This window comes from Schistocerca serialis, chromosome 7 (genome assembly GCF_023864345.2).
Source record: "Schistocerca serialis cubense isolate TAMUIC-IGC-003099 chromosome 7, iqSchSeri2.2, whole genome shotgun sequence".
NCBI lineage: Eukaryota > Metazoa > Arthropoda > Insecta > Orthoptera > Acrididae > Schistocerca > Schistocerca serialis.
In genome coordinates, this window is record NC_064644.1 from 356,732,713 (window position 1) to 356,744,973 (window position 12,261).

Consider the following 12,261-nt stretch of genomic DNA (forward strand, 5'->3'; position numbering starts at 1 on the left):
CAGCCTCCTGTGCTTTCCGATACTTCTCTAGCTGGTCTATAGCGCGTAGCCTGCACCCAAGTATTGTCTTCGTATCCAGCGTTTCCTGTGAACAGAGATGATAATCAGGACGAGCCAATTAGGGCTGCATTGTGGGTGATCGAACACTTCCCATCGAAAAGGCTGCAGGAGGGTCTTCACTGCCCCTGCAGAGTACGGATGAGAATTGCTGTGAAGAAGGAAGTGCGTGGCAGTTATGTTAGGCGGGCTGCATTCATTAAGGCCAAGCTTCTTAGCGGGCCCTCCTACATGGCGGGAGACATCGTTGTTCTAGGCACCTTTACTCGCTCACAGTGTGCTCACAACGGAAAAGAGCGTCTTGATGCGATCGGCAGACGTACTAGAGACACTAACCAACACATCTGTGCAAAGCTTCATCGGATTTTCACTGTGGTCTCCACTTCGCGACCGATCGGAACTTATTTCTGGACAACCCTGGTACAACGTATGAAATTTTAGTTCATTTCATTACATGGATGAATAAAAAGGTTCACTTAACTTGATACAATCCTTTGCCACAGGAGTGCCTCATAATTTACAAGTACCATAGACAATTGAAGCATTGCTGGATGCACTAATCTTGAAGTACAATTTTCAACAATTACAAAAATACGTTTCCACCTGAGACTTCTATAACACTTTAATCCTAACCGACGATGTTGCCAGCTTTAATTGAGGTCACAAACTGGGGCACAGAGCATCCTTGCCTGACTCTGTATTGACCTAAATGCAAGAGCAGTGCTGTGCCGAGAAAGAGGGCGTGTCTTCTTCGTTGCGGATTGCAGCGCGGCATCGCTAATGTCTGTGGTATCGACGTGCCGTTTCCGGTTCTGACGTGGCACCAATACCATAATAGGTATACATGATTTAATTGGGAGTACACAGGACGCGACATTTAACACCTGTAGTAACAACAGTGCTAACCAGGATGGACATCGAGTCAAAATGAGCTTGTACAACATATACGCAGGTAGGTCATGCCATGTTGTCTGAATACTATTCCACAGTCAGTGTGCCAGTCTTTCAACTACCCATGACCACCTGTTTTCAGTGAGTGATGGCCCTGGAGAACGTGATGGTTAGGCCAACAACCGAACTTGGGAAAGCCTCAGATCCCGGTGTCATTCACCCAGAATTCTTCTTTTGCACTGCAGCAAACATATGAAAAAGTGGCTGGCCGAATTCTTCACAAACATTCTGCGAATGGGCAACATACCGCATGACATGAAACGAGCGAAAGCTGTAGCCTTACCGAAACCAAGTAGAGCAAATGTAATACAGAAAGTTATCGACCCATAACTTTACTTAATCTGTTGTATAAGCTACTGGAAAGAATCTTGTGCACCATAATCTGTCACAAGATGTTCGAATACATGCCTGTTGAACAGGCAGAATTCATACCTAACCACAGCTGCACAGGTCCTCACCCTAACAACCCTCATAGAAGTCGAGTAACAGAATCGAGAGACATCATCAGTACTACTGATTGCTCTGAAAGCTGCATATGATACTGCATGAGCACAAAAGTGTCACACTGAATGTTCTGCAACTCATTCCAAGCCTAACACTTGTCAGTAACCGATTTTTCGAAGTACTAATGGGCAAAAAGATGAGGTTACAGAAGAAGCAAAGCAATGGGCTACCGCAAGGACGTGTTCCGATCCCTCTGCCGTTCACTTTGTACATATCCAAAAGCCTAGAAAAACATCAAGGATGTCTGACTATTGGGAGAGGGCAGAGAGATGTTGAAGTTACGCTTCAAGACGTATATCCCATAGGTGCGCGACTGGAGAGAGATCTGGTAATCGAGCAGGCCAAGGCAGCATATCGACGGCCTGTTGGCGAGCGCTATCCTGTCGGAAAGAACCCCCTGGAATGCTGTTCATGAATGACACCACAACTGATCAAGTCACCAGATTGACTTTCGATGTGTTACTGTGGCGCCGACTGCTGCTCAAATTGCTGCTGCAGATGCAGTACGATGCGCCAAACCCACACGCCGAACGCCATAGTTCCCAACTACATAGTACCTTGTGACTGTCCCAAATGTGATCCTCTTGAGATTGTACATTCTTCTGACCACTGCTGCCGGCAATCATGCACACTGGCTACATTTGTGCCAAGTCTTTCTGCAATACTGCAGAAGAAATATCGAGCTACTCGTATACTACTACACGATCTCATTCAAACTCCTTGAGGTGTTCCTAATGGCGTCTTTGTCGGGTTAAAGCCAATCTTGAGTAACATCAACTCTTCGTGCCAGTTTGAGATTTGTTATGATCGGTAATTATGGTACTGCAATTTTAATGTTTAGTAGTTCTGTGACGTGCTGTTATTAATTTACATTCATCAGCAGTTTGATCACCTGGATATTGCCACTTGTTTAATGCTTGAGGAAAATTATGCTAAAAAAAAATAAAACAAGCTGAAAACACACTTACACAATGCACCTAAAACCCACTTCCTCGCCATCCCCATCCCAATATCCCAGTAGTGTAACAAGGTGAGTTCTGGCTGAGATATCAATGTTATCCTCAAGGTAACAGATAAAAGAAGAATGCCAAGAATGCCCTGACTCTCCAGTCACATGGCAGGGTTCCATACCTTGGGCAGTTGTGAATACTGAAAGTCAATCATCTGCTGTGAGAGGCCTAGCCAAGATAAATCTAGGACAAGGCTCCCTTGTCGGCCAACAGAAATCCTACTCCCTTATCACACACCACTTTATGTAATTTCTGTAAGACTCTGTAGTGAAAGGAAGAAGCAGAGTTATCCTCCTCAGAAAACAGTCATATAAAATACAAGGTATGTACATTGATGGTACGGTGAGCTACACTATGGGACAGTAATATGTACACTTACAGATACCTTGTAAACAAGGTATAAACGGAGAGTGCATTGGCATAGTTGTCATTTGTACTTGTGTTATCAGTGTGAGAAGGTGTACAACGAGATTATGGCCGCACCACAGGAATTAACAGACTCTGAACGCGAAATAGTAGGAGGAGCTAGGTGTTTGGGCCCTTCCATTTCGGAAATAGTTGGGAATTTAATATTCCAAGTTCCATAGTGTCAAGAGTGTACCGAGAATACCAAATTTCAGACATTACCTCTCACCATGTACAATTCAGTGGTGAGCAATTCAGTGGTCTACGGCTTTCATTTAACGACCAAGAGCAGCGGCGTTTGCGTGGAGTTGTCAGTCTAACACACAAGCAACATGACTTGAAATATCCGCAGAAATCAATGTGGGACTTACGACGAACGTATCCCTTGGGACAGACCTGCGAAATGTGGTGTTAATGGGCAAGGGCAGCAGGTGACCGACGTGAGTGCCTTGGCTAGCAGCACAATACTGACTGCAGCGCCTCTCTTGGGCTCATAACCATATTGGAAAACCATGGTCTGGTCAAATGAGTCCTGACTTAAGTTGGAAAGACCTGATGGCAGGGTTTGAGTGGGGATACAAAAAATGGCTCTGATCACTATGCGACTTAACTTCTGAGGTCATCAGTCGCCTAGAACTTAGAACTAATTAAACCTAACTAACCTAAGGACATCACACACATCCATGCCCGAGGCAGGATTCGAACCTGCGACCGTAGCGGTCGCTCGGGTCCAGACTGTAGCGCCTGGAACCGCACGGCCATCCCGGCCAGCTGGGGATGCAGACCCCACGAAACCATGTACCCAAGTGGTCATCAAGGCACTGTGTGAGATAGTGGTGATTGCACAATGGTGTGGGCTGTGTTTAGGTAAAATGAACTGGTTCCTCTGGTCCAAGTGACTCGATCATTCACTGGAAATGGTTATAGAGTCTTAAGCATGGCTGCAGCAGAAACTGTGCAAATGGAATAGAACCAGCTTTCAGTTGCGGAAGGTAGTAGTCAAAAGCTCTTCGCCCAGGTTTCAACTCTTATAAATGGGCTTTCTTCAGAAGTGTTATTACGTTTTACACGCTGACCATAATGTGCCAGCAATCCGTCACTGGTCACACAAGCCACATGGTTGTTCTTAAGATAGTCTGTTTCCATTATGACTAAGCCTATTGAAAGGACATCATAGTCAGCATATAAAACATAAGAAGAATTCTGAAGAAGACACATTTATATACGTTGAAACGTAGGTCAAAAGCTTTTGACTGTTAACTTCCACAGTTAGTGGCTGTTTTTATTCCGTATATAGGAAGTGGTTATGTTCAGTTACTTGGAGACATTTGCAGCCATCCATGATATTCATATACCCAAACAACGATGGAATATTTATGAATAACAACGCACCATGTTACCAGGCCGCAATTATTGGTTGGTTTGAAGAACGTTCTGTACAGTATACGAGAATGATTTTGCCACACAGGTCGCTTGGCATGAATCCCCTCGAACATTTATGGGACGTAATGGAGAGATCAGTTTATACACAAAAGTCCTGCACCAGCAACACATTCGCAATTGTTGACGGCAGAGGCAGCATGGGTAAATATTTCTGCAGGGGACTTCAAACGTCTTGTTGAGTCCAAGACATGTGGAGTAGCTGCACTCTACAGGGAAAAAGGAGGTACAACACTATAACGAAACCATGAGGTATCCCACGACTTTTGTTGTTGCCTCAGTGTACTAAAAGTAATGATGCGATTTTTACTGTAAGCACTTCCACCTTCCACTGCTATTTGCTATAAGTTTTCCGATTTTCCCATAATAACCACGCCTCTATTCCAAGAGATATGTAAAGTGTGATTTTAAATGTTGAACCATTGCTGCAGCAGACTATTTCAACAAAATACACTGATAAACAAGTACCACATTATGATATTTTAACAAATACTACGTATATTAAGTAACACAATTCTGAAATGCAGCAAAAAATGTGCCCCGTGTTATGGATCTGTGATACCACTATAAGACTGTCCCTAGTAGATTCACAAATCGTAAATGTACGCTACAAGTAATTACCGCCTCCACAGGAGAGATAATACACTTTTATTTAAAAACGCGAGGGGGGACCACATCCTGTTGTCCCAGCTCTCTGCCGCTGCCTTTACAACGCCGCTCTTCATTGCAGCCGCCTATACTCGAGAGGGCGTAAGAAGGTCAACAAGAAGTTCTGGCTCTGTTACCAGCTTCCAAGTGCTAAGAACTGACAGCTGCAGCCAATAAAAGTGGCTGACTACAGATCTGTCAGAACACTAAGGCTATCCCATTGAGCCGTTTAGAAAATCAGGTGACGTTATTGGTGAGGTGATAGCGCGAAGCTGCATTGAAGCTCTTGAGTTGGGTTGTTTGGGGGAAGAGACCAAACAGCGTTGTCATCGTCTCATCGGATTAGGGAAGGACGGGGAAGGAAGTCGGCCGTGCCCTGTGAAAGGAACAATCCCGGCATTTGGAGCGATTTAGGGAAATCACGGAAAACTTAGATCAGGATGGCCGGACAGGGGGTTGAACAGTCGTCCTCCCGAATTAGAGTTCAGTGTGTTAACCACTGCGCCATCTCACTCGGTTGTAGCTGTTGAGTCAGAGTGCTGTTGATAACCAGCCCAACACTTAGCATAGGATAGGAAATGGTAGAGAAATTCACTTTATAAAAAAGGTATGTGAAGCAATGATACAAGTACAAGAAAGGTTAAAGAGTGGATTAGAATTCAAGGTGAAAGGACATCAATGATAAGATTCGCTAATGACATTGCTATAAGCGAAAGTGTAGGAGAATTACGGGATATGTTGTATGGAATGGTCTGATAACTAGAGATTATGGACTAAGGGTAAATCGATGAACAAGGTGAGGTAGCGGAAATGACAAAAGCGAGAATGTTAACACAAAAATGGGAAATCACAAAGCAGACAATATTATGGAATTCTGCTACCTATGTAGCAAAGTAGCCCACGATGTACGAAACAAGAATGACATTAAAAGCAGACTGCCACTGGCAGAAAGGGCGTCTCTGACCAGGAGAAGTCTGTTAGTACCAAACATAGGCATTGAGGAAGAAATTTCTGAGACTGTGCGTTTGGAGCACAGAACTGGGTGATAATTGAACATGGAGTATGGTAAAATCAGAACAGAAGAGAATCTAAGCATTTGAGACGTGGTGGTACAGGTGAATGTTGAAAATTAAGTGGACCGATAAAGTAATCAACGAGGCGGTTCTCCGCAGAACCGTCGAGGAAATAAATACATGAAAAACACTTACATGAAGAAGTGACTGGATTATAGGACATAAGACGTAAGGGAATACATGCCCTAGTACTAGAGGGAGCCTTAGGGAAAAAAGCATTAGAGAAAGACAGATACTGGAATACATCCAGCCAATAATTATATACATAAGTTTCAAGTGCTACTCTGAGATGAAAAGTTTTCCATAGGAAATGAATTCCATTTGGGCCACAGCAAAGAAGTTCGAAGACTGAGGACACAAAAAACATGTGTAGCAGTCCCTGGTGTCCATACGGAGAAGCAGGCTGAAGAGAGTACGGCGCTGGCACTCGTGATTTTGTGATACACATTCCACAGCCACAGATCCCCACCAGTCTCTGGCCACGACAAAAAGCGGCAGGTCTATAACACGTGGTGAGATCACCCCCTTTGTGTGTTATGAGAGGAGGAAAACTCCTCTCCCTCCACTGAACCAATAAGAATCAAGTCTCCTGCTCTCTCCCCCTGCCCCCTCTTAGCTCTAGAGCCCCGTTGTTTCTTCCCTGTCCGTTGCAGTTAGAGGAAGGAACAGCAGCACCAGAGTTATCCTATGAAAAAACTGTTTGAGACCAGGGTATTTCATTCTTAAGTCACTTACATTGCTGTATTCCAGTCCATTCCCGAACAATTTTGTTCTTCCTTGTTCCATCGATCACTTAAAGTACAAAGTACATCTTCTGTTATCGTATGTTCCTTTGCAGTTACCTTCTTTGTAGTTATACTTGTCTGTCGAACTTCTGCAAGTGGCCTGTCTAGAGACGTCCATTCCTCTTTCACTGGATTGCCTGTTGTGGCATTCATTATCAGGTATCTACCGGGTGATCAAAAAGTTAGTATAAAATTGAAAACTTAATAAACCACGGAATAATGTAGATAGAGAAGTAAAAATTGACACACGTGCTTGGACCGACATAGGGTTTTCTTCGAACAAAAAAAAAGTTTTTCTAGACGCGTGAAAGATCTCTTGCGCGCCTCGTTTGGTGATGATCGTGTGCTCAGCCGCCACTTCTGTCATGCTTGGCCTCCCAGGTCTCCAGACCTCAGTCCGTGAGATTATTGGCTTTGGGGTTACCTGAAGTCGCAAGTGTATCGTGATCGACCGACATCTCTAGGGATGTTGAAAGACAACATCCGACGCCAATGTCTCACCATAACTCCGGTCATGCTTTACAGTCTGTTCAACTGCTCTTCCAAGTCCTTTGCTGTCTCTGACAGAATTACAATTTCATCGGCGAACCTTAAAGTTTTTATTTCTTCTCCATCGATTTAAATACCTACTCCGAATTTTTCTTTTGTTTCCTTTTCCGCTTGCTCAATATACAGATTGAATAACATCGGGGAGAGGCTACAACCCTGTCTCACTCCCTTCCCAACCACTGCTTCCCTTTCGTGTCCCTCGACTCTTATAACTGCCATCTGGTTTTGTACAAATTGTAAATAGCTTTTCGCTCCCTGTATTTTACCCCTATCACCTTCAAAATTTGAAAGAGAGTATTCCAGTCAACATCAAAAGCTTTCTCTAAGTCTACAAACGCTAGGAACGTAGGTTTGCCCTTCCTTAATCTAGCTTCTAAGATGAGTCGTAGGGTCAGTAGTTCGTTTGTTTTCACATCTGTCCGCACCTGCTGTCTTTGGGATTGGTATTATTATATTCTTCTTGAAGTCTGAGGGTATTTCGCCTGTCTCATACATCTTGCTCACCAGATGGTAGAGTTTTGTCAGGACTGGCTCTCCCAAGGCTGCCAGTAGTTCTAATGGAATGATGTCTACTGCCGGAGCTTTGTTGCGACTCAGGTCTTTCAGTGCTCTGTCAAACTCATCACGCAGTATCATATCTTCCATTTCATCTTCATCTACACCGTCTTCCATTTCCATAATATTGTCCTCAAGAACATCGCCCTTGTATAGACCCACTATATACTCCTTCCACCTTTCTGCTTTCCCTCCTTTGCATAGAACTGGGTTTCCATCTGAGCTCTTGATATTCATACAAGTGGCTCTCTTTTCTCCAAAGGGCTCTTTAAATTTCCTGTACGCAGTATCTATCTTACCCCTAGTGAGATAAGCCTCTACATCCTTACATTTGTCCTCTAGCCATTCCTGCTTAGCCATTTTGCACTTCCTGTCGATCTCATTTTTGAGACGTAATCCAGCTGAAATTGTCCCTTGTTTCCAGACCTTTTCAAAGCATACCTTTCCCTCCCCTGATTCTGGGACAGTTTACTCGTCTTTACTGCCTGAAATTAGTTGTAGAAGTCTAGAAGACTTTCATTTCTCTCATTACTACTATCAAACCCGCTTACTCCAGTGACTCCTCCTTCTATTCGTTCCATTATTACAGTAATTGATTTTCATCTCCCCTTCCATAGTGAATTACACATCAGACAACCTCATACCCTTTTTTTATCTCTACATCTTCTGACTGAGACATTTTTGTTGGTGTTGGTTGCTTTTGATTGTGATGAGAAGTATCCTGGCACTTTTCAGACTCTTGCTTTCCTCTTGCCATGTCGTGTTACCCTTTCGTTGGTCTTTTAATCCTTTGGTCATGGTTAACTTCCCTTGCCAGTTGCCTCCCTGCCCCTCCCTCCGCCTCCACCCTCTTCCCCCCCCCCCAAAAAAAAGACCCGAATCAGTGAGTAATCCTGAATCTTTTGCGGTTGGAGAGATCACCAAGTTACTTATTCAGTTATAGGTATCATGTCATTGTGAACAAATTTTATGTGCCTGTAATGATACGGTTTCCATTGCCTTCTGCATCGTCGTGTCATTGATTGTCGGAGACTCTCCTAACTTTCAGAGTCAGTTTAGCACTTCAAGGGCAATAGTATACGAACGCCGAGATGGTTTGTTTCAACAGCTGGTACTCGTACTCCTTCTACGTGACCACGACGTAGACTCAAAGTTTTTATTTCAAGTACTGAACATTACGTCTACGACAACAACAGTATTTACTAAAGTCAGAGTTAAACTGAGTATTTGATTATATTACAGCCGTATCAGCCATGCACTCTTTTTCAAGCACTGATCATAGTAACCCACTTCGATCGGAGTCATAATTTCGGGCTACGAATGACGATGATATTCGCAGCTGTGGAGCGATAGGCAGTCGAATTCGATTTGCTAGATTAATGAACTGAGCGATAAAACTTCGTATTTTTCTTATTTCAGGTTACGTGGGCATCACGCTGAACAGCGACTGGAACGAACCAGCCAGCAACTCAACCGAAGACATCGAAGCAGCTGAACGCGCCCGCCAGTTCCAGGTATTGTTCACTTTCAACGAAAAGTCCTCTCAGAGAAGCGTCTCTTAATTCTATACCTGTCAGAGACGCCGCGTTACTTCAGACTTGGTCTTTCGAACGGGAGTCAGTGGCGAGCAAACTGCTGCTATTACTCCACCATTTTTTTTTCTTCCTCAGACAAGGAAGTTCTCATTCAGACGTGTCATGTGTATGGCAAGTCCATTCCATTGTCGTACCATTATTCCACGCAAGTCCATTTCCATTGTAACTATCGACCAGCTTCTGAAAATATGTTTTAATCATCCTGAACCAATATCACTACCTAAGAATTTTAAAAGCTTGTCATTTATACGAAGACAGTAACTTGTTCTCGAAAGAACAGTTACTGTTGATGACCGTGTAGCTTTTCCCTGGAATAGGTGATGACTAACTGACAACCTCAGCTGCCGACAGGTGTTGTTGATATACCTCGATGTGGACAGCTGAAAATGTGTGCCCCGACCGGGACTCGAACCCGGGATCTCCTGCTTACATGGCAGACGCTCTATCCATCTGAGCCATCGAGGACACAGATGAATAGCGCGACTGCAGGGACTTATCCCTTGCACGTTTCCCGTGAGACTCACATTCCCAACTGTCCACAATTCTACATATGTATTGTACCTTATAGACATTTGCCCACCCACTCATCACTCGCGCACGCTTTGGCGATTCCCGTAAGAGTTTGGGCAACCTGTGCGCATTCGCACAGACGAAGGTCAATGGCTGGGTAGCTTTTAACTATATATACGAAGACAGTGGGTGGGCAAATGTCTATAATGTGCAATACATATGTAGAATTGTGGACAGTTGGGAATGTGAGTCTCACGGGAAGCGTGCAAGGGATAAGTCCCTGCAGTCGCACTATTCATCTGTGTCCTCGGTGGCTCAGATAGATAGAGCGTCTGCCATGTAAGCAGGAGATCCCGGGTTCGAGTCCCGGTCGGGGCTCACATTTTCAGCTGTCCACATCGAGGTATATCAACAACACCCGTTGGCAGCTGAGGTTGTCAGTTAGTCATCATTTAGCTTGTCATTTGTCTCCGTAATACCAATCACGTTAAAATTAAGGAGAAAGGCATTACGACTTGTTAACACAACGATTACCAACGTAACTGGGCTCTTTGGAATCTGGTGTAACTCTACATTTCCTGTGTATCGTAGAGTTAGAATCCATAGGCACGTCATTAATGAGGGTGGTGACGTAAGCGGCACATCAAGTGATACCTCCCCACCTCATTTTTCAAATTTAGAAGGCAAATTACACATAAATGCTGATACGTTACGTATCTAAAGAGAAACAGAGACTTTTTGAATAATCCACTGTCTGTAACACGTGATGATATTTTATTTATTTGTTTGTTTCAGGAAGATAGTGGATCATAACCCCGCAGCTACTGTTAATATATGGCTAAACTCGAGTTTTTAAATACCATTCACGTTTAGTTATGATATCATGTGAGTAAAAATTAGACGTTACAGATGTACAACACAGTTTCTATATGAGGTTGAACGTCTATTTTGTGTCAGGACCAGTAACGCAATTCTGTACTGTGAAACAAATTATTCTTTACGTATCTGCGGACTATGCAAGTGAATCACTCAAACTATAATTCAGCCCAACCTAGGAGTAGGTTTTCCGTTTGCTAGTTTTGCTATTCTTAATAATTAGCAACCAATGCTGTACTATGGCAATAGTCATGAAATGTTCAATTGAATTTTTTATTAGAACATGTTACGCGTTTCGGGATTACACCCATCTTCAGACATCACAAGCTTCAACTTTATTAGAGCATGTTATGCGTTTCGGGATTACACCCATCTTAAGACATCACAAACTTCAACACCTTCCTAACCAACCAGGCGTACAGCCTTGACCACTCAAATAAAGTGTCGAATAACAAATGACTGCGAGACAAGCGTGTGAATCGTACACTATGGCGGTGGACAGAATTGTAGTGGCATTCAGTGCAATTGTGACATCGTTAACCCACCTTACAGCTCACATAGAATTCTAAGTTCCGGCCTTTTTTCTTAGTACGTGTCGGCACCTTGCTATCTGAAGCGTCTCCGAGCCCGAGGATGATGTTTCAGAGATCCACGCTTTTGCAGTATTACAGAGGAAGGCAGTAGGCGCCTTTGAGCCAAATTTCAAACCTCTGTGACGTAGTGACCCTTCAGTTGTGTCCCACAGAATACATCCAGAAAATGAATTGATCGCCAGGCACAGTACAGCTGTAGATAAACTGTGGCACCAATACACGTGGTAATGTATAGTGCATGTGTCTCCTTGCTCCTCAGGTTGGACTCTACGCTCACCCCATCTTCACCGAGGAGGGCGACTACCCTCCAGTGATGCGGGAGCGTGTGGACGCCAACAGCGCCGCAGAGGGAAGGCCACGCTCCAGGCTGCCTTCTTTCACCAGTGACGAAGTCGCCTACATCAGGGGTTAGTTACTTAATTACCTAGTTACATGTTCCACAGATAACTAGAACGAATTTTTTTGTCCAAAAAATATGCAATGAGTAGATTCACAGAATGTGCGTAGATGATCAGTTTCGGTTAATGGTTACATGCTGCCCGTTTACGTGTCCCACCATGGCATACTGGCCTAAATTTAGCGCTAGTGAACTGATTGTTTTTGAGTCACACTCGTGCAAGTACACGCAGCACTAGCTTTTTTTACAGGATATTAGTTCCTAAATAACAACTGGATCATGGAAGAGGGGGACTTCACCTGAGGAAATGATA

The 12,261-nt window shown here is 43.9% G+C and overlaps 1 protein-coding gene and 1 non-coding gene across 2 annotated transcripts in view; one reads left to right on the top strand and one right to left on the bottom strand.

Annotated features, from left to right (window-relative positions):
- The window catches only part of LOC126413085 (lactase/phlorizin hydrolase-like), a 202,511-nt gene that overhangs the window by 35,910 nt on the left and 154,340 nt on the right, over positions 1-12,261 (top strand). The window contains exons 6-7 of the mRNA XM_050082981.1: positions 9,397-9,491; positions 11,811-11,958. Of these exons, the coding sequence (XP_049938938.1) occupies positions 9,397-9,491; positions 11,811-11,958 (243 nt within the window). The remainder of the gene's footprint in view (positions 1-9,396; positions 9,492-11,810; positions 11,959-12,261) is intronic.
- On the bottom strand, positions 9,964-10,037 carry Trnat-ugu (transfer RNA threonine (anticodon UGU)). Its single transcript has one exon. It is a non-coding gene; the product is annotated as a tRNA-Thr (tRNA).